This window comes from Lepidothrix coronata, unplaced genomic scaffold (assembly GCF_001604755.1).
Source record: "Lepidothrix coronata isolate B3197 unplaced genomic scaffold, Lepidothrix_coronata-1.0 Scaffold56, whole genome shotgun sequence".
Classification (NCBI taxonomy): Eukaryota; Metazoa; Chordata; class Aves; order Passeriformes; family Pipridae; genus Lepidothrix; species Lepidothrix coronata.
In genome coordinates, this window is record NW_016690236.1 from 341,437 (window position 1) to 367,532 (window position 26,096).

Below are 26,096 nucleotides of genomic sequence, written 5' to 3' on the forward strand. Positions count from 1 at the left end.
TGTCCCACCTGTATTTTTTGTCTATTAGCATCCCCCTCCTGGGAGTTCAAAGCCTTTAAAGTCCGAAAACAGTCAGTCAGCATCTCCTTAAGGGGAGACCTTTCACTTGACAGATTCACTGAGATGAACAGGACTTTTGATACCCTATTTATGGGGACTGCACTTAATAGCAATGGAGAACCTTCTCAGCAAGTTTCTCCTACGAGTTATTACACTGCCAACAAGCCTGCCAGCACTGAAAAAAAACCCCAAAGAAATGGACTAACTCTTAGCAGCTCATGAAATAACTTTCAAGTTATTTATTAAAATAACTTTATTAATACAAATCTGTGACAACTTACAGGGTTCACGTCATCAGTGATAATGTTTAACTGCAAAATCCCACTTAACTAATAAAACCTAAAACTGGAAGCGTGCTCTCTAAAAACAACACAACTGCCTAAGAAGTGACAGATCACTGTAACACCTTAATACGAAACTCAAGCAACCTCCCCCCATGACAGACCAATTTACAAAGACTAGGAAAAATTTAAACACACTCGCTAACACAAAGCAAAAAGGAAAGAATATTGCTGCTTCTCACTTGCACACACTTTAACTCACTAAGACCAAGAAATACACACTTTAGGCAAGCCACATACAACGAGTCAGAGCACACGATCTAAGGCAATAAATTACAATATAAAAGAAAATAAGGTAAAATATATACATGGTAGTCTATAAGGTACAGGGCAAGGTAAAATTAGTAAGGCAAGGTAAAATTAGTATCTATAAGGTAAAGGTCAAATATATAAAGCAAAGCAAAATATCAAAGTAAGGGGAAAGGGGAAAGCAAAGTAAAATATTAAAAGCAGAGTACAATTAGTAAAGGTGAAAGCAAAGTAAAATATAAAACTGGTTGCTCACTCCACAGCGTCCTGAGGAGTGGAAGGAGCAAAGGCAGCTCACCAGTTACCCCTGCAGAAATGATGGAACTTCTCCCCAATTTTTGCTCATGTCTGATCTCTTTTTATACCTTTCTTTCTTAAACAGTTTGAGTGACTGTAGTCAATAAACTAATTTTTGGGGTGCTAGACAGATGACATAGGCCTAAGGATCGGCTTCCTGAGTTCCCATTAGGTAGGATGTTGCGAAGAAAGGCCATGCTATCTCCATACCATTCCATCCTTCATTGATCCTATCAGTCTGTTGCTGGGAAGTCTCACCCAGGTGCTAGGGTCTTTGGGGAAGACATCAGGAGCTTCATTATCCCTTTTGGTGTAGCCTTATCACCTTACAATGGGTTTCTGGGAATGCCCCTCTCCAGGTGCTGGGGCCTTTCCTGCTCTGGACTGTCATTGAGGTCTATCACCTTACAAATCCATACAACAGTTTGTTGAAACTACACTGTATATCTGCTTATAAACATAGCATATTTACCTACCAAATTCTAAAAGGGAAAGTCAGTATTCTTATTTCATGTCAGTCATTCTAGAATCAGTCAATAACAATTAGTCAAAGTTCTCCGTTTTGCTGTTGTAGTTGTTTAATGCAGCAGCAAAAGCTTTTGGGAGATCATTATGAAGTACCTAAAGAAAAGCACAATTTACGTTTATGTTTCTAACAGCTAGAAGAAAATATGAATATGAAACTTTATAATCAAATCAAACACTGTAATTGCAGTTCATTATGATAAAGTCACAGCAATCAATCAGTGCTGCTCCTGGGAAGCAGGAGGAACAGGGCCACTCCCAGCTGGTGGTCATGCTGGCAGTGCAGGGTAGGTAAGCAAGCGGGGCAGGGCAGTGATAGCCCAGTCATCATCAAGCAAAATAATAAGCCAAGGTCAATCCATAAACCCCACGCAGTAACTCAGGAACAGGGCTAAGACAAGTCAGCTGCAACTGGATGAAGCTTAAATGAAGCCCCACCATCAGGGGGATCATGGGCAAAGCTCCAGGACAGACTGATCAGGGTATTTAACCTGATCAGGACACTCAGGTCCCTGAGAGTAACTGAGCTTAGGCCAAGTTAGTTTCAAGCAAGTTTCACTATTTGTGCATTAACTTCTAAGAATCAAAGCTGACAGAAAGCTAAGACCCGTATATTGCAGTTTTGAAGCACAGAGTTTCAAAGCAAAGCCACTCATCAGCCTCAGGATTTTGCAGGTAATTTATAATTTATTTTGTACTGTTTCTGGAGCTTACTGTTGAAGATGTGGTTTGATACCTTGCCGAGCTTGCAAATCTAGCAACAAAGTATTTTAGAAAATGTGTCTTCTGTGCTACATATTTCTTACTGATTACATAGCAAAGGCCTTACTCCTAATTTCAGAAACTGACAAGTACCTGCCTGGCACAGCAGGCACATATCCTCTGTGACTACCCTGCCTTCCCAAGTGCCCTGGCATAATCAGTACAGGGCTCTGCAAGTGGAACTGAACAATAACGAGGGTGATGGCTCATCTAGCTGGGAAGCATATCCGAGTTTAGGTTGCCCTATGTCCTGTGTCAAAAATGCTTCCATAAAGAAAAAAAGATTGGTCATCATAGGAGATTTCCTTCAAAAGAGAACAGAAGGTCCAATATGCAAACCAGATCACCTCTTAGGGAAGTCTGCTGCCTCCCTGGGGCACAGGTTAAAGACGAGAAGAGAAAGCTTCTAACCCCTTCCTAACCCTAACCTGGCTCCTAGGTTATTATCCATTATTGATTTTTCAGGTATGAAGCAATGAAGTTGCAAGAAGTCCAAAGACAATTGAGAGAGACTTCGGGGCCTTGGAACAACTGGTTATGGAATCAGGAGCACAAGTAGTGTTCTCCTCTATCCTCCCAGGTGCAGAGAATGATAAAGAAAGAAATAGTAAGAGCCAGCAAATCAATACCTGGCTCTGAGCCTGGTGTCATCAGCAGAATTTTGGGGTTTTTGATCACAGAAGCATAGAATGGCCTGAGTTGGAAGGAAACCTTAAAGATCATCTAGTTCCAAACCCCTTGCTGTAGGCAGGGACACCTTCCACTTAACCATGTTGCTCAGAGCCCCATCCAACCTGGCCTTGAACACTCCCAAGGATGGGTCATCCACATCTTCCCTGGGCAGCCTGTTCCAGCGCCTCACCATCCTCATAGTAAACAAATTCTTTCTAATAGCTTATCTAACCCTACTCTCTTACAGTTTGAAGCCATTTCCCCTTGTCCTGTCACTGCATGCTCCTTTAAATAGTCTCTCTCCATCTTTTTTGTAGACTCCCTTCAGGTACTGGAAGGCATCAATTAGGTCACCCCAAAGCCTTCTTATCCACCAGCACCCCCAAGTCCTTCTCAGTAGGGCTGCTCTCAATTGTTCATCCCCCAGCCTGTACTGATACCAGGGGTTGCCCCAAACCAGATGCAGTACCTTGCACTTGGTCTTGTTAAACCTCATGAGATTCTTACTGGCCCACTTCTTGAGCTTGTCCAGGTCCCCCCGGATAGCATCCCATCCTTCAGGCATGTCAGCTGCACCACTCAGCTTGGTGTTTTCTGCAAATTTGCTGAGGGTGAACTTGATCCTTTCATCTATGTCACTAGTGAAGATATTAAATAATGCTGGTCCCAATGTGGAACCCTAAGGGACATCACTTGTCACAGATCTCCACCGGGACTCTGAGCCATTGACCACTACCAATCATGCATTAGTTTATACAACACCAAGCCTGCTGATGACTGTCAGGGTGCACCTGTCTCAAAAGGAGAAAAGGATCTTTGAACAGGAGTTATCAAGGCTCATTGGAAGAGCTTTAAAATAGATTTGAAGGAGGAAAGGGATAAACTCAGACTTGGTAGAGATAAGCCTGGGGCAGCACACCAATGTTTGAGGGACGATGTGTTTATGAGGTCCTTTGTTCTGCTGTCTCAGTGGAGGTAGGGGATGGAAATACATGAAGCAGCAAAGACACAAGGACTATGGATGTGTTAGAAACCATGAAAATGCCTGAAAATGGTCATATAGAAATTAAGGCTTCTCGCCCCAAAAAGGGGCAGGATCAATAGCCCTGAAGGGCATCTACACCAATGCACACAGCGTGGGCAACCAACAGGAGGAGCTGGAAGCCACTGTGCAGCAGGAAAACTGTGATGTAATTTCCATCATGGACAGATGTTGGCATGACTCACACAGTGGGAGTGCTGCAGTGACTGGCTATAAACCCTTCAGAAGGGACAGGCAAGGAAGGAGAGGCAGTCGGATAGCCCTGTGTGTTAGGGAGTGTTTTGGTGGTCTAGAGCTTGATGATAGTGATGATAAGGTTGAGTGTTTATGGTTAAGAATCAGGGCCAGGCCAACAGGGTAGGTATCCTGGTGCGAATCTTTTACAGACCGCCCAACCGGGATGGAGACAGATGAAATATAAGCAGAAGGGAGTAGTCTCATAACCACTGGCCCTTGTGCTTGTGGGAACTTCAACTTGCCAGATGTCTGCTGGAAATCCAACACAGCAGAAAGGAAACAGTCTAGGAGATATCTGGGGTGTGTGAAAGATGACTTTCTGACATGGCTAGTGAAGAAGCCAACCACCTGTTGTTTGTGAACAGAGAAGGATTGGTGGGTGATGTTTTGGATTTGTGCTGAACACAGGGTTGATAATATAGAGATGTTTTTGTTATTTCTGAGCAGTGCTCACTCAGAGCCAAGGCCTTTTCTGCTTTCTGTACTGCCACGCTGGTGAGGAGGCTGGAGGCACATGGGAAGTTGGGAGGAGACACAGCCAGGACAGGTGACCCAAACTGACCAAAGGGATGTTCCATATCATATGACATCATACTCAGTATATAGGTGGGGGAAGAAGCAGGAAGTGGGTGACATTTGGAGTGATGGTGTTTGTCTTCCTAAGTCACTGTTATGCAGGATAGAATCCTGGTCTCCTAGAGATGGCTGAACCCAGAGAAGGTGTGAATGAAGTACTTTGTTTTGCTTTACTCGTGTGCACAGCTTTTGCTTCCTTATTAAACTATCTCTAACCATGAGTTTTCTCCCAATTTCTCCCAGTTCTCTCCATCATCCTGATGGTGGGGGAGCAAGCGAGTGGGTGTATGGTATTTGTTTGCTGGCTGGGGTTAAATCACAAAAGATGGTTGGAGGCCATCTTGAGCACAACAATCATGAAATGATAGAGTTTTTGATTCTTGGAGAAATAAGGATGTGGGGATAGGCAGAACCTTGGATTTGCATGCAAATCCCTGTCAGATGGAAAAAGGATAGTGAAATGGAGTAGGGGTGAATTTATGTAAGAATATTTGGCATTCTGAAATGGTGTCAATTTGTGAAATTATGCAGAGATACCAATTCAGTAAAGGTTTACATTGTCATAGTTCTGTACTTTTTATTTACACATTTTATGTATTTAATGTTATGTGCACACCCATAGGTTTATCTAAGGGTAATAGGCATTTTACATCATAGTCAGGTGAGCTGTAAGGTCAAAGGGTATTCATGGGCAAGTCAGTTCTGACATCACAGGAGAATGAGCAAGTTAGTTGACTGAAATACTATTGGAACACTGAACTGTTAAGCAATGTATAAATGCATATTCTAATCTTCATCTACTCCTTGTACTGCCCTTTCTAATAGCACAATCAGCCTTATCAGCTACCTTGGCACAATAAATATTTGTACATACTCAGTTGGAGGACAACAGATCAATGACTCTCTAGCTTTGAGTAAAAGAGTTGGCACTGTTCCTTTTTCAACATTAGTTAAAGTTTTTTTTGAAGCTAGAGTGTACTTGTTCGATATTATTAAAGGTTGTGGGACTACCTCACTGATCAATAATAACTTCTTTGTGGCAGCTAATAAACTCTTTTCAATTAGCAGTTAGGAAAAAAAGAAATATAAGACAGTTTATCACAATTGTCTTCAATTGCATAAAATCTTTGAAAAGACCTGTAAAAATCCTTTTCTGAACACCATCTATACTGTCTTCCTTTGTGGTCAATAGCAGCATCGTGATATTCAATACCCCTCCACACAAGTGTTGTTAAGTGATTTGGGTTTTTTGCATTGTCTGTGTTCAGTCAAACAATTTCTGCAGAGTTAAGATAAATAATAATTAAAATAAGTGGTCTTTTTCCATGCAACATTTTCAAGTTTGGTGCCAAAATAACAAAATGATTTTTTAATGACCTTAGGGACCATGGCTTATAACATACAGTGGTACTTTACAGTGTATCAGCATGGATGGAAAACAGAAGAAGTTTTCCAGGGAGTCAAACACACTCAGGAATGTTATAAACCCCTCAGTTTTACTTAGAAGTCATTAGGATTTTTTCTGTCCTAATGTAGAGAGGAGAAACACACAGCAAAGTGTAGACATAGTAAAAAAAAACTACAAAGCTGGAATACTACTCTGGACACTTAGAGTCCAGAGAAGAGAGAAAGATTTTTATTGCATGTGAGGGATATTAGTTCTATATCTAATAGCAGTGCCAGCACCTCACAAGAGGTATTGTGGCAGTAAGAACAACAGAAAACACATGTAAAATAAATTTTTTTTCAAAGTCTTCATGTAATACAAAAAGAAAGAATCTGCAACCGCAATTATTTTCTTACCTCTGTATTGGCAGCTTGGCAGTTTTCATATGTGCAATAAAAAAGAATTCTAGTAATTCTCAGGTGTTTGCTGCATGTGTTGCTGTTCAGCTTCGCAAATTATAATTTTTTCAGCTTTGTTGAATATCCTTTTCATGACACTATACAAAGTCAATATGGCTATGAGCTTGAACCCTTACCTAAGAAAGCTACTAACTGAAAAACTTACATAAAAAATAATACAAACAATTTATTTATTTCCGTAGCTTTTCAACAAAGAGTGGAAAATTGACTTTCATTTTTTTTAATATGCATTCACACAAGGTTATAGCAAGTCTAGTATTCTTGTAACCTAGAAACAAACAGTTAAAGACAACAATGGAGAATCTACTTCATGTGCTTTTCAAGGATTCCACATGCTCCTTTATATAAAACAAAACCTCTTCTAATATACTCTTGTCTTAAGACTGGAAAGGAAAATGAGTTCTTTACATCCTTATAAGGAAGAGATTTTGAAATTCTTTAAAAAAAATTTAAAAGAGAAGAACTTCAGATAACAGGAGATGCACAATAAATCCAAGTGTTTCAGGATTCAGAAATGCAAATAATTTATTGTAACAACCAATAATCCTACAGAACTCATCATAAAGTAAAATCATTCTCCTTAATATTGCTAAAAGTACAACTAGCTTCATCTATATAAAAAGATTGCAGTTTCCTATTACGATATATTTCCTGATCTCTGTTTTTATGATGATGCTTGTATCAATTTAAAACCTCAATATTGTGTACTATCTAAAAAAAATATTGGCAATTTTATCATTATTCACAAACGGAGCATGTACATTCTGTACAGTTCTGTGCACTTAAGAAAGATTGTCATCAAGGTATGAAACCTTAAAATTAGAAGGGAAGAGAAATTATTTTGGGGAAAAAATTTTGTGAATGAACTTTCTTGCTAGGAGAAATACACTTAATGATTTTGCATTAAATCTGACTTTTTATTATTTTTATTTCTTATTATTTTTTGTTATTTTATTTAATAATTTTTGTAATAAATATGACTCTAGTTTAACCAAAAAAAGATTCTTACAGGAATCAACAGCTGTAGCAGTAATAGCAATGTGTACTTACATGGGTCCTTGGACAATTTTTCCTGAGTTTTATCATTCTATCATATAATAAAAGACTTTCTTGTGGTGATAAAGCAAGGTCTGAAGGAAAGCGATATTTTCAATCTACCATTCCAAAGAAAAAAACAACTAAAACAAGGAACAGAAATATTTTCTGCTCTTGCAATTTTTTTCACTGTTATGCCTTAATTTTTTTCTACTCTGTTATATATACCTTTGGCTTTGATACTTGCAATTCAGCAAGTATTTTAAATTAGTAAAGAGAGAAAATTCTATTTAGTACTTATACCCATCAAAATATTCTGATTTTGAACTCTACTCCAAATGATAGGGAAATGTTCATCATTGAGAATCTCAATTACTTGTTTATATAACATTCCTGCATCTGATAAGCTAAGCAGGAAACCTATTTTGGTCATGAAATTACTTAAAAATAATTTTTTTAATCTTTCTTTGCATTTTAATTCTGTTTACTTTGCTACATAACTTACATGCTTCATAGCTAAAGGCAGCACATGGATGGTAGCGATGAATAACAAAACTACCATTCTCCAAGAAACATCCATAGTTTGCGCTGAATCATGGTATTTCTCTTCATAGTGCAGTGTGGACACATTTTAAAAGATATTAGAATATTAAAAGCCAGCATTTGAATACAGGTATGCTTAAAGCTACATGTTATCATCTCAGTGATGCATAGAACACACTTCTTGGGCTCTGCTCTGACATGTATGACTGAACAATACAAAGTTAAATATAAGCAGCCAAAAGGATAGGATTATTTTCAGCCTGGATCATATCAGTGTTCCATTCCCAGAGTCTTGTACTTATACAAGCATTGGTACAAGTATAGTTACACTTGCAGGTAATGAGCAGCAGAGGGAGGAAGAGCCACAATCTATACTATTGCACACAATATATTTCATAGTGAAGTACAAGTTAGTGTGACATGAGCTGATGACAGTTCATTGTAGCTGCTTGGAATATTTCCTTTTCATAACACCTCTACTTCAGCTCTTTTCTTTTGTTCCCTTTCCACACTCTCACAGCATCATCCTTTTCTAGTTTTGTTTCTGTCACTCGTTTGCTGATTCCACTCACTAAGATGGTAGAAAACTATACATGTCTTTCTTGGGTTAGTTCTCTCCTGCATTATCTTTATAAATTCACTCACTGGGGAGCCCGACAAGTACCAGAGCCATCATGAGACTGGGGTAGCTCACACAGCTGGGACAGATGAGAGAACAGAAAATGGTGAAGGTAAGAAGCAAAACTAAGGTGACATTTTTTTGCCCTAGCAAACTGTCAGAATGGCTTGGCTCAGGACCTCTGATGCTACTCTTCTGAAATCTCTATCTTTGCAAATATGCTTACTTCTCATTTATAACAATGGTAGCTGTAGGTACTGAGGATGCAAAGAAATATGACAACAACCCCATGCAGTGCTATAGGCTGGGGACAGAGTGGCTGGAGAGAAGCCAGGCAGAAAGGGACCTGGGAGTTTGGATTGACAGGAAGCTGAACATGAGCCAGCAGTGTGCCCAGGTGGCCAAGAAGACCAATGGCATCCTGGTCTGTGTCAGGAATAGTGTGTCCAGCAGGACCAGGGAAGTGAATCTTCCCCTCTACTCAATGTTGGTGAGGCCACACCTTGAGTACTGTGTCCAGTTCTGGGCCCCTCAGTTCAGGAAGGACACTGAGATACTGGAGGGTGTCCAAAGAAGCCCAACCAGGCTGGTGAAGGAAATGGAGCACAGGCCCTATGAGGAGTGATTGAGGGAGCTGGGGTTGTTTAGCCTGGAGAAGAGAAGGCTCAGGGGAGACCTCATCACCCTCTACAACTACCTGAAAGGAGGTTGTAGCCAGGTGGGGGTTGGTCTCTTCTCCCAGGCAACCAGTAGTAGGACAAGAGGGCACAGTCTTAAACTGTGCCAGGGGAGGTTTAGGTTGGATATTAGGAAGAAATGTTTTATTGAGAGATGATCAGACATTGGAATGGGCTGCCCAGGGAGGTGGTGGATTCACCACCCCTGGACGTTTTTAAGATGAGACTGTATGTGGCAATTAGTGCCATGGTCTAGTAACCACAGCAGTGTTGGATCAGGAGTTGGACTTGATCTCGGAGGTCTTTTCCAACCTGGTTGATTCTATGATTCCCTCCCCCCCTCCTCAAATTTATTATAATAGGCAAATTCTGTTTAAAAGTTCCTTCTGGAAAAAGTCAGTGGAAACTACAAATAAGCCAATTAGAAAGTAAGCAAACCTATATTGCAGTCAATTATATGGGTTTATTATTTTTCTAATATGCGTGTGTGTGTAGTTTTTTGTTCATATGTGTATGTTTGGGTGCATAAGTGTATGGATTCAATACAGGAGGAAGGAAATTGCTTGCAGAAAGGCTCTCGATAATGAACTCCATATGAGACAGTGCCCAATAACTTATATCTCTAAATTCTGGGCTGGAATTCTGCATGTTCTGGCTGGCACTTTAATAAAATAGTTCCAGTAATTGCTAAATCCATGTACCTATTCATTCCTTCTTGAGACAACTGCAATACTACTGAGAGCATATCTGTTCTTCAATGTCAACACTTGTACTACAGTATTAGTTTTTGCATGTTCTTACTTCAGAAGTTCACAATTTAGAACTTTTTAGTACTGATATAGCCACCATTTTGAAAAATCATATTTTTTTAAATAGTTGAAATAATATAGCATACCTGACATTTGGGAGCATCATGGCAAAAATCCATCTGAAATCACCACTCAATGCTAAGTCCTTTGTGGGACCAACATACATAACTATGCTGTCATTATTTCCTTCAGGATTTTTTCAATGCAGTAGTATGATGCATAGATTTTCCCTGGTAAGTACAGGCAAAAAACCCTGCAGACTTGTTCTCTAGAATATCAAAAATCTCTTGCTGAAAAAGAAGCAAATGAATGGTGAGTTAAAAAAATACCTTCCTCAAACCATATAAAAGTTTAATAAAAACAAAAGAGAATTAGCTTCCTACCTGGATTTCTGAATTTTTTTTTCAAAACTCATTGACTGTCAATAACCGCTCTATTTTCTCTCTCCAAGAAAATGTATTAGAAAATTTTCTACACTTTTATTTTTTGCTTTGATCCACAAAAGATTATAATTCTCTTCACAGCTTTTAGCTGTGAGATTGTCATTATCATTTCCATTTTGAAAACGCACTCTAGAGGCAACAACTGTCACCTTTCAGTTTATATATGATTATTGGAAGGGGTGTTTTATCTCCACATATTACATCTTCTAGATATTTTTAAAGAAAAAATTCTTATAAGCTTTATTAGTTAAATAACTGTATAAATGAAGTCAATGGAACTTTGAAAGATGAAAGCTAACTATTGTTAAAATTTTGGTCAATTATGTTTACTAATTTACTTCATCAGGATTTGAAGTCAATGGACTCCAACAACCCTAAGCATAGTCTCTAACATCCCTTATGTGCAATTCCAAAAACTGCAAACTCACTTCCACTCATACCAGTGCAACTGTCCAGAAAAATGAAGAACATGAAAATTGCCTATTCAGGAAACCCTCTAGGCTTCACTGCTTGCTGGAATATTACACCATCCACTCGATTTGCACTTACAAAGGTAAGAAGACAGTTCTTAGTCAAACAGACCTAAATGTCTGCAAAGGAGAGGTAGTAACTTCTATGGGATTTTGAGGTAGTTGACTCTGTGTCTAAAAACTCGCAGAAAACATGTCCCAAGGCGAGGTTTTAAATTTTGATTCCTAAGACTCGCTCACAAGATGTTTAAATTCAGGATTTAAAATGCATACTCCAAGATAATGTTATGAAAAATACAGATCTGAATGCTGTAATAGCTTGTTTGCATAGAAATTATAGATCAACTGATCACGAAACTGTGTAATATATTCTCATACATACACGTATGAAATACATAAATATACGTAATTATAATTATATAAAAATAATAAAAAATTTATGTTTAAGAATTCCTCACTATTGTGCATTTACATATTTTAATTGCATATGTGTAGGTAGTTTTTAAAAATATATTACACATATATAATAATAATTATACATGTAGTGCATTAATTATATATTAATTATTATCCCAATTCCATATTAAAAATATCTAACTTCTCCCTTAAAATTGTTTGTATCAACATAAGCTTTCTAACTCTGCAGACCGTTTGGATTACTTCAGAATCTGATAGTGGCAGCAAAGTGAATTAAGCAGCTTGTTGTTTGGTTTGGTTTGTTTAGACCACCTTCCTTCTCACTCACTATGTAAAGAAAAATCTAGTTTGATTGGTACTGTTGCATCCTAATCTTGCACATCAGATATGCCTCTATTTCTGTCTGTATCACATGTGCAACAGTACAGTTAATGCTGTTGCAAAAAGTTTTTCAGTAACAGATTTATTACCTAAATTCTGTGGGTTATAGCCAGGTTTTACCCTTGCCCAAATTTCAAAGCAAATAATATATATTAGATTGCTCATATGGCATCTTAGAACCTTTTGTGATAGTGTTACTAAAACTTCCTGTCTTTCATCTGATGGGTCCTTTGGATTTAGTTGGGTTTTGATGGTAAACCCAGAAATTGTATTCCAAATAGTCTGAAAGTGATGTTTCCAGTAATCCACTTAGATGAATCATTATTTCACTGTCTCTCTCTACTGTCTCATGCTTTTAACTCTCAAATGCATACTTACATCATCATTGTCTTGTCTCTAAAGGCTGTTTCCTCCTAGGCCTGCATTCTTCCTCTGACAGGTTGAATATTTTGCATGATTATCTGTGACATTTCATCTTTTCAAGAGAATTTATTAGTTCACTGATCAATCAATCTGACTCCCTTCTCTAGACTCATACCACCAGGCTCATATAAGGACTAGAAAATTGCTATATAAAGTATCACTGAAACTCAAAGGACATCTCATTGAACAACTATGAAAACATTAATTTAGAACTAATTGTTCCTTTTTTGATACGGAGTATCCAATACAAGATGCACATCTGATGCTGTAGAATTTAAAGCATGGAACAACATAACCACCAAAAACTGCATGCTTTGCCTCTTTATTTTGGTTCTAACCAAGGTATCAAACAGTACAGAAAGGAGGTGATCACATCTTATCATGCATTTCTGATGTTTGATGGTGAGTAGAACCTATCGTGTTATGTCTGGAATATATTTTTAGACAATTTTTCATCTCTGCCTTCTAAATGTACTAAATTTACCTCTGCAATATTTTTTTCCCCCAGAAATGATCACTCTAGGAAAAGGAAAAAGCTTGATCCTGTCTAAACGGAGATCGTGTTTAACAGCTTGTTTAACTTAAAAAATTTTGGATGTCAATTTTTCCAGTCCATTGGTGCTAAAGTATGGGGCCTGTACCCACACAATGCTTAGTCATTGGCTCTGAAGCTGTAATGCCTAAAGAGAGAGATGTACTTTTAATTACAAAATCACTACTCTGTCAAAATTCTAACTTTTTGCTTTTGACAGAACCAGTGGATTTATTTTGGAAGTCCAAGCTCTATAAATTGACTCCAAAACTAAAAAATACAAGCATTCTCAGTGCTGTCATCTAAGGCTACTGAAAGGGCCTGCTCTTTTACAAGTTCTGAGATCTACTTTCTGTCATTCCTGAAAGTATCTATTTTGAAAAACAGTTTGCTATGTGACATACCTCTGAAAGTAAATGGTTCATTTATAATGGAATAGTACATTTATGTTTGAAGGACATAGAGTCTTTAAACATAACCCATGTATTTGTAAATAAGAGGTATGTAGAACATTATATTCTGGACTAAAAAATACATGTTTTCAGTTTTAAGGCATTAAACATATGCTATGGAACAATACACCACTCCCAAACTGTAAACACAGGAGGTTGTAATTTTAGCTGACATTAACCAGTGCTTGGTCTGAGAGCTTTTCATTTCACATCAGAAGCAGAGAAAGGGAAAAATCTGTTATATTTTTACATGATACAGCCTATTATAAAACAAAAAGTAAGTTGCTGTTGCTTGCCCGTGTGATATTCAACATGTCTGGAATATTTCTGCCACCACCTTTTTCAGCACCTGTCTGTTGGCCAATCAGAAAAAAGCAAAAGGGCTGAAGTCTCTCCAACTCCATGGAAACTCTTTCCAAAAATACCCCCAAGCTAAGTGTCTCCTTAATAGGAGCTAGTGACTGACAAATCTCTCAGCAGTTCATTCTAAATAGCCAGCTGTGTTTTAACTTTTTTTTTTTAAATTTAGTTCTACCGAAGTTAACAGTGGAAGTAATCAGCTGTTCAGTGTTCCTCCTTCAGCATTCATTCCTCTTTCCAGAAGTATGGATGTCACCTTCTTGGACGTTTGTCTTTGTTAGCACTGTGACTTCTGGCAGTAATACTGCTGTCTACCCCTGTCTTGGGTCAGACATGTTTTTAGGTGGCAGGCTGAGTCTTTCTACAGGCTACAAGAACACATTTGGCATAATCAAAAGACACTGTGCAGTAGCTGTTAAAAAGGTAAAGTAATGTAAAGCTGTATTATGATAAAAGCAGAAAGAAAAGTAAATATTTGTTTTCCTAGAGATCAGCATCTCCCCATTTGTTGAGAGAGACATTCCTTTTTTCAAAGTTAATCCCCTTGTAAAGAAAAGGGCTTTTATCTAGTATTGAACTTCAACACTGTCTGTGCCTGCTCAGATCAAACACATTTCACATGCTAAGAAGGAATCTGAGTACATGGCTGACTGTGAACATAAACATGTAAAATATGCACTATGGACTTGCAGCTAAAATTGATCTAATAGAGATCCTTTTTGTTACAAAGAGGAAAGTCTAAATCTTAGTACACACAAAATAGAAAGATGGCACATGATGCTATAAAGTATTTTTCTCACTACACAACTATGGGTGTTTTATGATAGGCATAAGTACAAGTACTCTTTATATAAAGGAAAAAATCAGATCTTTGAAATATATTCTTCAGAGAGGTATACAGGTAATAGCTGATGTGAATAGGATTGAAGTACATACTTTAAATTAAACAGTTCCATACTATACAGGGCATAGAGGGATTAATAAGTTTTTATATATGGTACAAGTAGTGATAACAAATGTAATTACTTTACAAAATCAAAGAAATGATAAAACCATATGAATATGACTAAAGTACAGAATACAGGACAAAACAACTTAGAGAAGAGTAACAGTTGAGACACTTCAGTTAAATGAAATTAGAGAAAATTGCAGCTAAGGTCTTGAATAGGGACTTCTTAAATGAAAACTCTTAATTTTAAAAACTAGATTAAATTCTGCTTTGCACAGTTGGGACACTTAAAGTAATTATTTAACGTTAATGGTTTGCTTTTCTTTCTTCAAACAGTCTGGTTAAGCTACGATGTTACTTTCTTGACAAGGATTTTCCAGTAGAGTGTTTGAATTATAATTTATTTCACTTCTTTCCTTAGAAAATTTATAAGATTACACTGAGCTGATACATTAAAAAGGGTACTTAGATTTCTAAAATTAATCATATAATCTGAATCTTTACATGCTCGACTAAACAATCTTAATTATATTGCCATGTGCTAAACTGTCAAATTTTATTCTTTCTTTCTCTACCCCTGTGAGTTTGCACTGGTCCTTCCTTCTGTAACTTTCACTCCTTTCCCCCTTGCTTCTTACTTCAACATGAAATTGATTTCTTTAGTTTTTGTACTTTAAGAACATCAACTGTAATATAGGCTTGCTTAAATTCTTATTTGTATATTTCCAAATGCTAAAATGCAGCCTTTCTATTTAAACCTCAGAAGACTGTCAATTCATAATTTGTTGACACCTCTTTTCTTGTTCTTTAATACCATTATATAAGAGGCCTTAAATATTTTAATGGAATTGGACTGTGAAAAGGCATTCTCTAGGCCATCCCACAGATGTGAGCCAAAGCTTATGCGAGCTTTTAAGGACTTTCATTACAAAAATATCAGTACCAGTAAATTAGATTGTCTCTGCACATTCTCTGTTCTGAGGAAGAGTTTCAATGAGAAATGTGCCACAGGTCAGGGGCTGATGTACATGCGGAGCCCTACCACAGTTCCACGGCACACTCCACAGCAACATGTCTTCGCAGCTGAGTTTGTCCCCTGTGCATCTGCTGTGCCACAGCACCCTCCTGGCCACTGCAGCCACACAGGGCTTCAGGCTCCAGCGGTCATTCCCTGCCCTCTCCCTGTAGCACCTTCCCCCTCACCCGGAGGGGCTGCTGGGCTCCCTTTCCCTCCTGAGGCAGCCGCTCTCACCAGGCCTGACCAGGACTTTTTCACCTCCAGCATCGTTGCCATTCGGCCAGCAGCCAGTGCCCATCTCACTTGTCCAGCCACTGACCCCACTCCGTCGTTCTCCCTCAGTGCCTCAAGTTGGGCCGCCAAGCAGGAGTGGGTCTATGAGTGGAAAGTCTCACTAGAAACTAGTGTGTTTAATGGTGACATGACCCTGGAGGGAGTCTGATGAATACCGAGCCTGGCAAAAAGTAGGCTCAGACAGATGGCTGCCAGCACCACCCAGACCAGGCCACTGCCCACACTGAGGAAACTTGGGTAGGGACATCTGTACTCTGGGCACAGTGTTTATTGACAAGGATCAAGTAGCTTTGCTCTATGTTTCTTCACCTTTGTGCTAAATCTTGTGAGAGCACAGTGTGCTCCACTGCTGCAGCAGGAGTTCAGAAACAACGCACAGACGATCAATATGATCAAACGATGTTCAATTTATTATCTAAACAGCTTAGCTTTTATACAGTCAGCTCCTTCCGGGTACGTGATTACAACAAAGCAATTGGATAGCTCAGTCCGTGCATGCGTTTCGTGCCTTTAGTTCATTGGTCCCAATGCCTTGTCCACGTGTCCTGACATCATTCGCGCCACCCAAAGTCCCTCCTACCCATCCGCCTTAGGGACTTTCCAAGGGACTTTCCAGCTGTCTTTTTATTGGTCACATACAGTTTTCCCATAACTTACAACTATAAACACACAGTTTCACACAGCTTGCAATTATAAACTATTCTTTTAATAACCTCCAAAGTTGTGTCAAGTGAGGCCTACTGCTCCTCAGAGCTGGTCGTATGGATTGTTCACGAAGTGTCCGTTGTCCTGCAAATACTCCACACTCCACAGCCCCAGATGTAAAAGTGTATTAACCACAGTGCACAGGGGTACAAATTTGTAAAAAAATTCCTTTGAGATTTTAAGGAATGTTGAGGGCACTCAGCAGTCAAGAAGCTATTTGTCCATGTGTTCAGTTTTTACCGGTCTGGTTGGTAAAAATTAAAGATGGCAATTTGAGAGAGAATAATATTACGAGTGTTCTAGTAGTCTTGAGATAAGGGAATTTACAAGTTTCTCAGTCTGAGGGAGACTTCAGGAAGACCTTAGATACCATGGATCTTGATCTAAGAAGTCTTTATCTCTTCCCTAGTTTAAGAAATGGTATTAGTTCTTTGTGAGTTGCTTATTAGCTTTCCTTCCCGTTTTATGGTTTCCTTTCCTACTCTCCACTGTGGTAATTCTGGAAAGTTGTAGTATTTTCAAGTTTATTGAACTGTTGTTACTTGCAGCCCCTCAATCTCTTCGTTGATGATGCATTCTGTAAAAGAAAGGTGGGAGTTATCATTACTGTTCTTTCAACAGTTTCGTTTTAATGACTGCTGTATTTCTTCTAGACCAAGTACTGGTACAACTGCTAGCAAAAAGGTGTATGTGTTTTGCCATTACACTCCTATGAAAATCCTCAGGGAAACTCTTCTAGAAACTTGGGAAAATGGTATTTGAGTACCCTTGATACTGCTTGACTATTTCACTCTGACACTTTCATGCATACATGACAGGTAGGCACTTCCAAAGCACTGTATAAAGACATAAATTAGCTCTAGCTATGAAAAAAATCTAGTTACAATATATTTACAAGCAAAATTAAACATTTTTGCATACCAAGGGAAAACAAAAAAACCCCTAAAGCTATGTATGGCATTAAAATACAGCAAGACATTGACCCAGTGTGTTTGAGCACAAGCGACCAGATTATTTTTTTTGCTCTTTCAGAGGTGGAAAAAAATGTCTCTAAGTAACTCAAAATAGCTGGATGTTTCTGTGGCAACTGGTAAAGGGCGTTTTATCTGTCTCTGATGCTTAAAGTAGAAGCAGTTCTTACAGATTCCTATTTGAAGTTTGCATACTGGTGTTTGACTTCAGGTCTTGGAAAGAAGATTGCCTGTCTCCTTGTATTTTTTCCTGCTGCTATCTAGAGTAAGATACAGAATAAAAGGAACCATAACAAAGGTGTTCAGCTTTCTCAGGTAAGTAGATGAATTACTAGGATAAGGAGCCATACTTATGATATTTTGGGTTTAGCCCAATTAACAATAAAAATCTTTTGCATTGTGTAACATCTTCATCAGATGGATTAGAAAACTTGTACAACCAGAATAGCTTTATGGTTCATGACATGAGATTTTGAATGACTCAGAATGACTAGTATTAGAAACTATTATTAATATTTCAGGAGAATAGTCTAGCTATGCTCCATCAAATCTATCGGTAGTGAAAATGGAGTGGGTATATTAGCCATAATATTCCTTATCCTGTTTGATGTTATTATTAATTTAAAATTTTACATGTAATTGCTAAAATATTACATCATTGCATATTGTTGCACATTTATCTTTCAAAATGTGTAATTGTTCCAAAGTTTTAGTCCCTTTGGCATTTGTTTGTAGTGATTTACTGTCTTTACCATTTTTGTAAAGGAGAACACAGTTTATTTTTGCAATAAAAATTGAAAGTCTTGTTCAAAAATTAAGTTTCCAAAAGATTCAGTACAGGTCAAAGGTTATAAGCATTCCCCAAATCTTAGTAGAATGATGTTGGGAAAATTTGTTCACAACTTAATAGTTGTGAACTAATAAGTTTTCAAGTTACAAAGAATATTTCATTAGCACTTGAAGCCAATAGGAATAAACTGAACAAGGTCTTTCAATTTCTGGGCAAGTGTTTCTATCATGCTGTACAAAAAGTAATGGGCATACCTGATTTTCACAAAAGAACAGTGTAATCGTATACATAAAAGCTAAATTGCTTTGAATTTCTTTAAAAATGATCTCTACAGGTGTCTCCAGGCAGATATATTTTCTTCCCAGAAGCGACAATGTAAACATATAATTCCAAGAACCAGGATGTCATCTACCCACTCCCTGTAGAAAATGCTGAGGATAGCCCAAGGCAGCTTGTTACCGTTTATATGCAGGCTATTTTTGACTCCCATTCCAAAATGGCTAAGTCTTGAGCATTTAGTAGAAACACTGGGTGCCTGACAAAGGACCCTTATTTACTCTGTGAGGTGATGGTTTGAAAATGAGGTGTGCAATGATTAGCTCTTCGATAAAAAGATTAACTTTTGTGTTTATCAGCTAATTTTTTTTTTCAGTTTTTAGACTGAAATTTTCAGAATGACGATTCTGATCTTATTTGACACATTGAAATCACTGCATAATGATCTGAAATAAAATCCTTTTAGGTAATTTCATTACAACACAGTAATATAGAAACCAAAAATGCATTTTCATTGTTTCAAGGTTAATAAATGTGTCAGAGTTGTGGGACCTTTTCAAAGAATTCATGTTTTCCAGGGATTTTATGTTTCATTTCTGAGGGAGATACTTCTTTTCTGATGATAGAATTTCAAATTTGAGATGTGAAAATTAAGTAGGTTAATTTATTTATACAGAGTAGTACATGGTTACAGATTAATAACTATTAATCATCACAAAAAGATGTACTATTTCTACTGATAACTCTAAAAATGTCAAGAGTCTTTTCAACCTAAATGATTCTATTATTCTATTTTTTTCTTTCCTAGAAGATTTTAAGGCACACAAGAAAGCCATTAATTTTAAACTATTTTTAGTAGAAAAAGACAAGTACTTTATTTATTGTCATAAAAATACCTAATTTTTTTTAAATTAAAAATTAAAAACCTGTTAGGATAAAATTACGTAGAAAGAAAATGGCTAAGTTCTCTGAATTTATGAGTAGTAAGTGCACAGATCTTTGTGCCACTTCCAGGCTTAACATTGCTTCTGCTGGAATTCCAGATAGCGGCAGTCTGCTGAAACATGAGTTCAGTTACCAAATATAGATGAGTGGGGTATGAAATGCATAGTCACAGAGGACAGATGTAACGCAGAGGCCACAGTCTTCTTGATGCTTACTGAGGACCAAGCAATCTTTAGTGAATAGCTGGAGGAACTTTAAGCCTACTTAGATAGCAAAGGAGAAAAACAACTTTACCTGCCATTAAATATACCTAAGACTCTGCATATTGGCCTGCTCATTATAAGGTCTGTTTTATATTTTTTGCTAAATGTAATTATTGTACTTTGGGGAGTAATTTTGCAAGATTTCAAAATTCAGAGAAAAAATATCTGCCTTTTTTTTGTTTTAAAAAATCTTACTAAATACATCTCTTCTTTCGTTTGATTCTTTTGAACAGATAGGCTTTGGGTCATATTAAGTAATAATTTCTCATGGGACAGGTTCTAAAAATTCAGGATTCTTATACTTTTCTTGAAATGAGTTCTTTGATTTTCTATGGTTTTCCATATTTTATTATACATCCCTTCAAAACCTTGATTTGATTAATTATTCAATTTTTTCCTGAAAATTGTAATTCTGTACCTTTTGAATTTACTATTTACCATATTATTCCTTAGAGCATCTATATTGGTTTTTGAAAAAATATTTAAACTTCATGATATAAAAATGTGGGTTTGCTTTGGAGTAATTTTTAAATATATACAAATAAGACTCTATAAATAGTCTGTATGTAAAAATGTGGGAAGTACAGGTAAACACTGATCTGCATGCAACACTGTATTTTATGTTTGTGTCTTTAAATGATACAGTATATGGCTTTTCAGGTTACTTAAGGAGTAATGATGATGAAAACTGTTATAAATACATTGTAGTCTAACTCGGAGAAGCTAGAAATAGCATTTGAAATTTCTAATTATGATCTTATATGCTACTTGATAGGGTTAGCGATACTTCATCTCCAGTTCACTGTGCTTACAAGTTGCACTAAAAGAATAGTGGTTTCATGTATTACAGTGTGGCTGAAAAATGTCTTTATACTGGAAGCTTCCATTCAGCTGTCTAAAGCTAGATATATTAAAACATTTTTAGGCACTAGACGTTTCTCCCTAAGAAGGCTGATCAGCATTAGAAATTGCCTATAACCAGCACAAGTTTAAATTCATTGACTTTATATTAATATCCAGGTGCAGACTGATTTACCTAAATTTAGACAGTGGGCTTTGAAAATTATAACATATGTAGCCATTATATTTTTCTAATTATAAAATTGAGTATTAGGAAAAGATATGTTAATTTATAATACATTGATTTTAATCATCGTGTCATGTGACTAACAATAAGTAAAATTGTCCTCCTACCCATAGCCCATTGAAACAGCAGAGCAGCTTGGTGTTGGAAGCTGAAGAAGTTTATATGAGTATGTAATGTGTCACATTGGTATGTGAACAACCTGGAATCTGATATGTATGAGATTTAAATAAAGATATAATTTGAAGCACAGATATTTACAAGTTGTCCAAATAGTAAACTAGCACCTTTGTTCATTTGAATGAACAAAGTTTTGTTCAAGTTTTAAAAAACAACTAAGATTAAGGAGACAGAAACTATTCATGTTTAACACTTGGTTCCCTGGCATTCATCCAGTTTATGCCTTAACAGCTGAGCCTCTTGACCAACTGTTTGCTGCGCTTCTCAGATTCATTCTTTAAAGCTGCTATGCGGTAGTCAGTTATACTGTATATACTTTTTTAGATTTTGTTGACAAGAGATTGGTATGGTTGCTAAATTTGTTGCTCTGTAAACAGAGATAAAAGGAAAGAAAGATGCAATCCCACAAATAATAAGTTTATCACTGTATTCTATAAAAACATATATCAAATCCTAAAATGCTTTGGTTTTCTTATACTTCTCTTTTATGTGTTAGGCTGTAATCTGTTGGCAAGACAAACAGGCATATCAAGAGATGCATGTGCCAGGCCAAGAATTGCAATAATCTATCAGTCAGTTAATGACTACATGCCGGGTAAGCCCTGGTGAAGTGACTGAAGGTAATTGGAGCTTGCACAAGCTGATATAAAATATATCCGAGTGCATCGCATGACTGTCAAGCCACCTATCTATCAGTGGAGAAATATTTTGGACAATTAAGAGAAAATATACTTTTTAAAAAAATCTTATGCAAAATTGACCTCATAGAAATTATCATAAAAATAAGAGAATTTTCAAGGGTTATTGAAACCACTGATGTTAAACTTAATTAAATGCTTTGCAGAAACAATGATTACATTTAAGATTAGATCAGCCACAACTTAGTGACCAGCTAGACAATCAAATTTCTACAAGGATATTTTCAAGCAGAGCCTTCCCTTGGGAAAAGAATGGTTTTCCTGATGTTTTGTTTCTTGCTGACTTTAAAGAGGCAGAGAATGTCCATCCTGATTCTAAAATCATGTTGGGAAACTGGAGATGTATACATATTTCTGTAGTTTGTGAAACTGGTACAAAATATACATTATACATTTACATTGTGCAGGATGATATATGGGTTATGAAATCTATTTCTTCAGTGTTTTACTTTTAGCATAAGGTATCTTGATATTCCATTTGTCAGAGTTGAGGAAAGTGCTACTAAATTGGTAACAACTTAAAAACATTAGCACAATAAGTAAAATATTAAACACATTATCAACATTAATCAGAAAGGATTACTTGGAATTTCTAATCCAAATATCCTTGTGTAGATCCTCATAATGGTTTCAACTAGAATACTTTTTCTCAGAATTTGGGAGTTTAGTGTCAGTAAGGCAGTGCTATGGAAAAGAGAAAAGTAAATATATTCCCCAAATTTTCATAAGGCTAAAACCAGAAAAAAATTAAGTTTAATAGCATTGATGTGAAATAACAACATAATAACAACTGTTGGCGAATGTCACACCAATCCACAAAAAGGGCTGCAAGGAGGACCCTGGGAAACTACCTGGCAAGGTTATGGAGCAGATCATCCTAAGTGCAATCACATAACACCTACAGGATGGACAATGGATCAGAGCCAGACAGCACAGGTTTAGGAAGGGCAGGTCCTGTCTGACCAACCCGATCTCCTTTTATGATCAGGTGACCCGCCTGGTGGGTGAGGGGAAGGCTGTGGATGTGTCTACCTGGACTTAGCAAAGCCTTTGACACCGTCTCCCATAACATACTCGTGGAAAAGCTGGCAGCCCACGGCTTGGACAGAGGCACCCTGTGCTGGGTCAGGAACTGGCTGGAGAGCCGGGCCCAGAGAGTGGTGGTAAACGGTGCTGCATCCAGTTGGCGGCCTGTCACTAGTGGTGTCCCCCAGGGATCAGTGTTGGGCCCAGCCCTGTTTAATATCTTTATTGATGATCTGGATAAGGGGATTGAGTGTACCATCAGCAAATTTGCAGATGACACCAAGTTGCGGGGGAGTGTCAATCTGCTGGAAGGCAGGAGGGCTCTTCAGAGGGACCTGGACAAGCTGGAGAGATGGTCTGATTCCAGCAGAATGAGGTTCAACAAGGCCAAGTGCCGGGTCCTCCACTTTGACCTCAACAACCCCATAAAGTGCTACAGGCTGGGGACAGTGGCTGGAGAGCAGCCAGGCAGAAAGGGACCTGGGAGTTTGGATTGACAGGAAGCTGAACATATCCAGCAGTGTGCCCAGGTGGCCAAGAAGACCAATGGCATCCTAGTCTGTGTCAGGAATAGTGTGGCAAACAGGACCAGGGAAGTGATTCTTCCTCCGTACTCAGCACTGGTGGGGCCACACCTTGAGTACTGTGTCCAGTTCTGGGCCCCTCAGTTCAAGAAGGATGTCGAGGTGCTGGAGCAGGTCCAGAGAAGAGCAACAAGGCTGGTGAAGGGACTCAAGCACAAGTCCTATGAGGAGAGGCTGAGAGAGCTGGGGCTGTTCAGCCTGGAGAAGAGAAGGCTCAGGGGAGACCTCATCACTCTCTACAGTTACCTGAAAGTAGGTTGTAGCCACATGGAGGTTGGTCTCTTCTCCCAGGCAACCAGCAGTAGGACAAGAGGGCACAGTCTTAAACTGTGCCAGGGGAGGTTTAGGTTGGATATTAGGAAGAAATTTTTTACAGACAGAGTAATCAGACATTGGAATGGGCTGCCCAGGAAGGTGGTGGATTCTCCCTCCCCTGGACATTTTTAAGATAAGACTGTATGTGGCACTTAGTGTCATGGTCTAGTAACCACAGCAGTGTTGGATCAAGGGTTGGACTTGCTGATTTCAGAGGTCTTTTCCAACCTGCTTGATTCTATGATTCTATTATATGATTCTATATACATATTGGTCCAGTGGAATTGAGCTTGTGCTAGGCAATGCACAGACAAAGAATGTCTTCATACTTCTGAGGGAAAATGCATGAGAAAAATGACTCTTAAGTGTTCTCATTTCCACCTAGACAACTTGCAGCCTCAACCCATCCTAATAGAAACCAAGGTTTATGGTAAGTATTTCATGCACCATTGGGTTCTGCTCATCTCTCAGTTTTGTGTCCGGCTTATGGGAGCAAGGATATAACTGGGCTTTTTTTAATTGAGAAGTTTTTTCATTAAGGAACTGTACTTGTGTCTTCCAGGATGCAAGACAGAAGCTGTGGCCAGGCCTTGCCTCTTTCTTAAATGCTGAAGGAGGTTTACTGTGCAGAGAGAGGCGCCAATAAGGAATATCCTGAAAATATGTCAGAAGCTTCATCTTATCATGACTTTTTCTATGATTCCCTGTCAGACATACAGAATGGTGAATTTTCAAATGAACTTTCTGCCTTCCTTACGCAGGAGGAGATATGTAAGAGCCTTGACATAGCTCGAGAAGCCATTGCCAGTTCCATGAAAGAGGATCAGAATGCAGCACCAGACTTTACTCATTATCTCAACACTTCTCTTTCTAGCCCTTCAGAAATACCTTCTTTCAGGGACAGCAAACTGCATGAGCAAGATGCTTTACAGAGGTCTCAAGCAAGTAGTCTGACTTCATCTGCTGCAAGTCACATTCTCCTAAGTAATCAGAAAGAGCAATCCACCGCATCTCAGACAGCAGATAGTTTTGTCACAGTTTCTAGGAGGCAAACACCTTTTCTAACTGCTAGTCCCAGCTTCATCAGAAGACTGAAACATTCAGAGAAAGATGGTCCATATATGCCTAAGACAAGCCCAAAGTCTGAATCAACATCCCAGGAAGAAGTTCCGTTCAGGAACAAGATGTGTGACAAAGCTGCCACATTTATAGAAGAATTGTCATCTATATTTAGACAGGCAGCACAGACAAGAGGCCGAAGTCCTGATGGGGACTCTTCTTCTCCAGACAGTGGATACCTGTCTCCTAACAAGAAACAACCAGCTTTAAGTACGTTGGTGAACCATGAGTTTGACAAACCACATGAAGAGGTTGACCCCGAGGCAAAATTACGTGGAGTTCATCTGAATGGAGAACACTTTTCTGAAAGGGGCAGCATCACTCAGAGCAAAATGACCCTTTGCCGTCCCTTCATCAACATGGAAGAGAATGAATTTTCACCACCTCAATTCACTCAGAAGCTCCGGAGCCAGGAAGTTGCTGAAGGAAACAAAGTATTGCTGGAGTGCAGAGTTGCAGGCAACCCAGTCCCTGATGTCAGGTAAGTGCTAAGTCACCAGATATCATCATCTGATTGTGGGAGATACCTAAGGTCAGGTATCACAGTGAACCTGCTTAGGGGTAGTCATGCAAGAACAGTCGATCATGTAGTTTTACAAAGCACACGAATAACAGATTCTGATGGCTTTTCTTCTCAGGAGTGTTTCATTGTTATCTGCTTGAGAAATTAATTTCTGCTTGATTCAAGAGCCACACGGCAAAATTAGAAAAAGAATTGGCTCTAGCAGCATTCTGTGTGATTGTTACCTAATTAATCTAGGTAAAAGAATTCACAACTTGCCTCTGAAGAGCATATCTCAGGCAGCTGATACGCTTTTTACTGCCAATTAATTAGAATGTCTCCAAGACCCATAGCAATGGGATTTGGGGTCTATACTATAATCTAAAATTTTCTGAATCTAGCCAAGTATCCTATTGTGTAAGACATTTCCAAGACATTAAGATGATCTGCTATTCAAAACCTCTTCTAATACTTTATCATAAGATTTATGTGCATTTGCTTTTGTTCAGTGACAAAAGCTACAACTAACTGCTGGGTAAGTTTGTCTGTTTTATTTGTTTTGGTTTTATTATGAATAACGCAATGCTTT

At 38.1% G+C, this 26,096-nt stretch overlaps 1 protein-coding gene across 5 annotated transcripts in view; it reads left to right on the forward strand.

Annotated features, from left to right (window-relative positions):
• The first annotated feature begins 17,909 nt into the window (after positions 1 to 17,909).
• The window catches only part of PALLD (palladin, cytoskeletal associated protein), a 199,785-nt gene continuing 191,598 nt past the window's right edge, over positions 17,910 to 26,096 (forward strand). For 4 of the 5 annotated variants that reach the window (XM_017816540.1, XM_017816544.1, XM_017816545.1 and 1 more), the window contains exons 1-2: positions 19,945 to 20,080; positions 24,449 to 25,486. In XM_017816540.1, the coding sequence (XP_017672029.1) occupies positions 24,492 to 25,486 (995 nt within the window). In that variant the 5' untranslated portion in view covers positions 19,945 to 20,080; positions 24,449 to 24,491. Of the gene's footprint in view, positions 18,041 to 19,944; positions 20,081 to 24,448; positions 25,487 to 26,096 lie in introns of those variants that run through there. The other variant, XM_017816543.1, reaches the window with a different exon arrangement.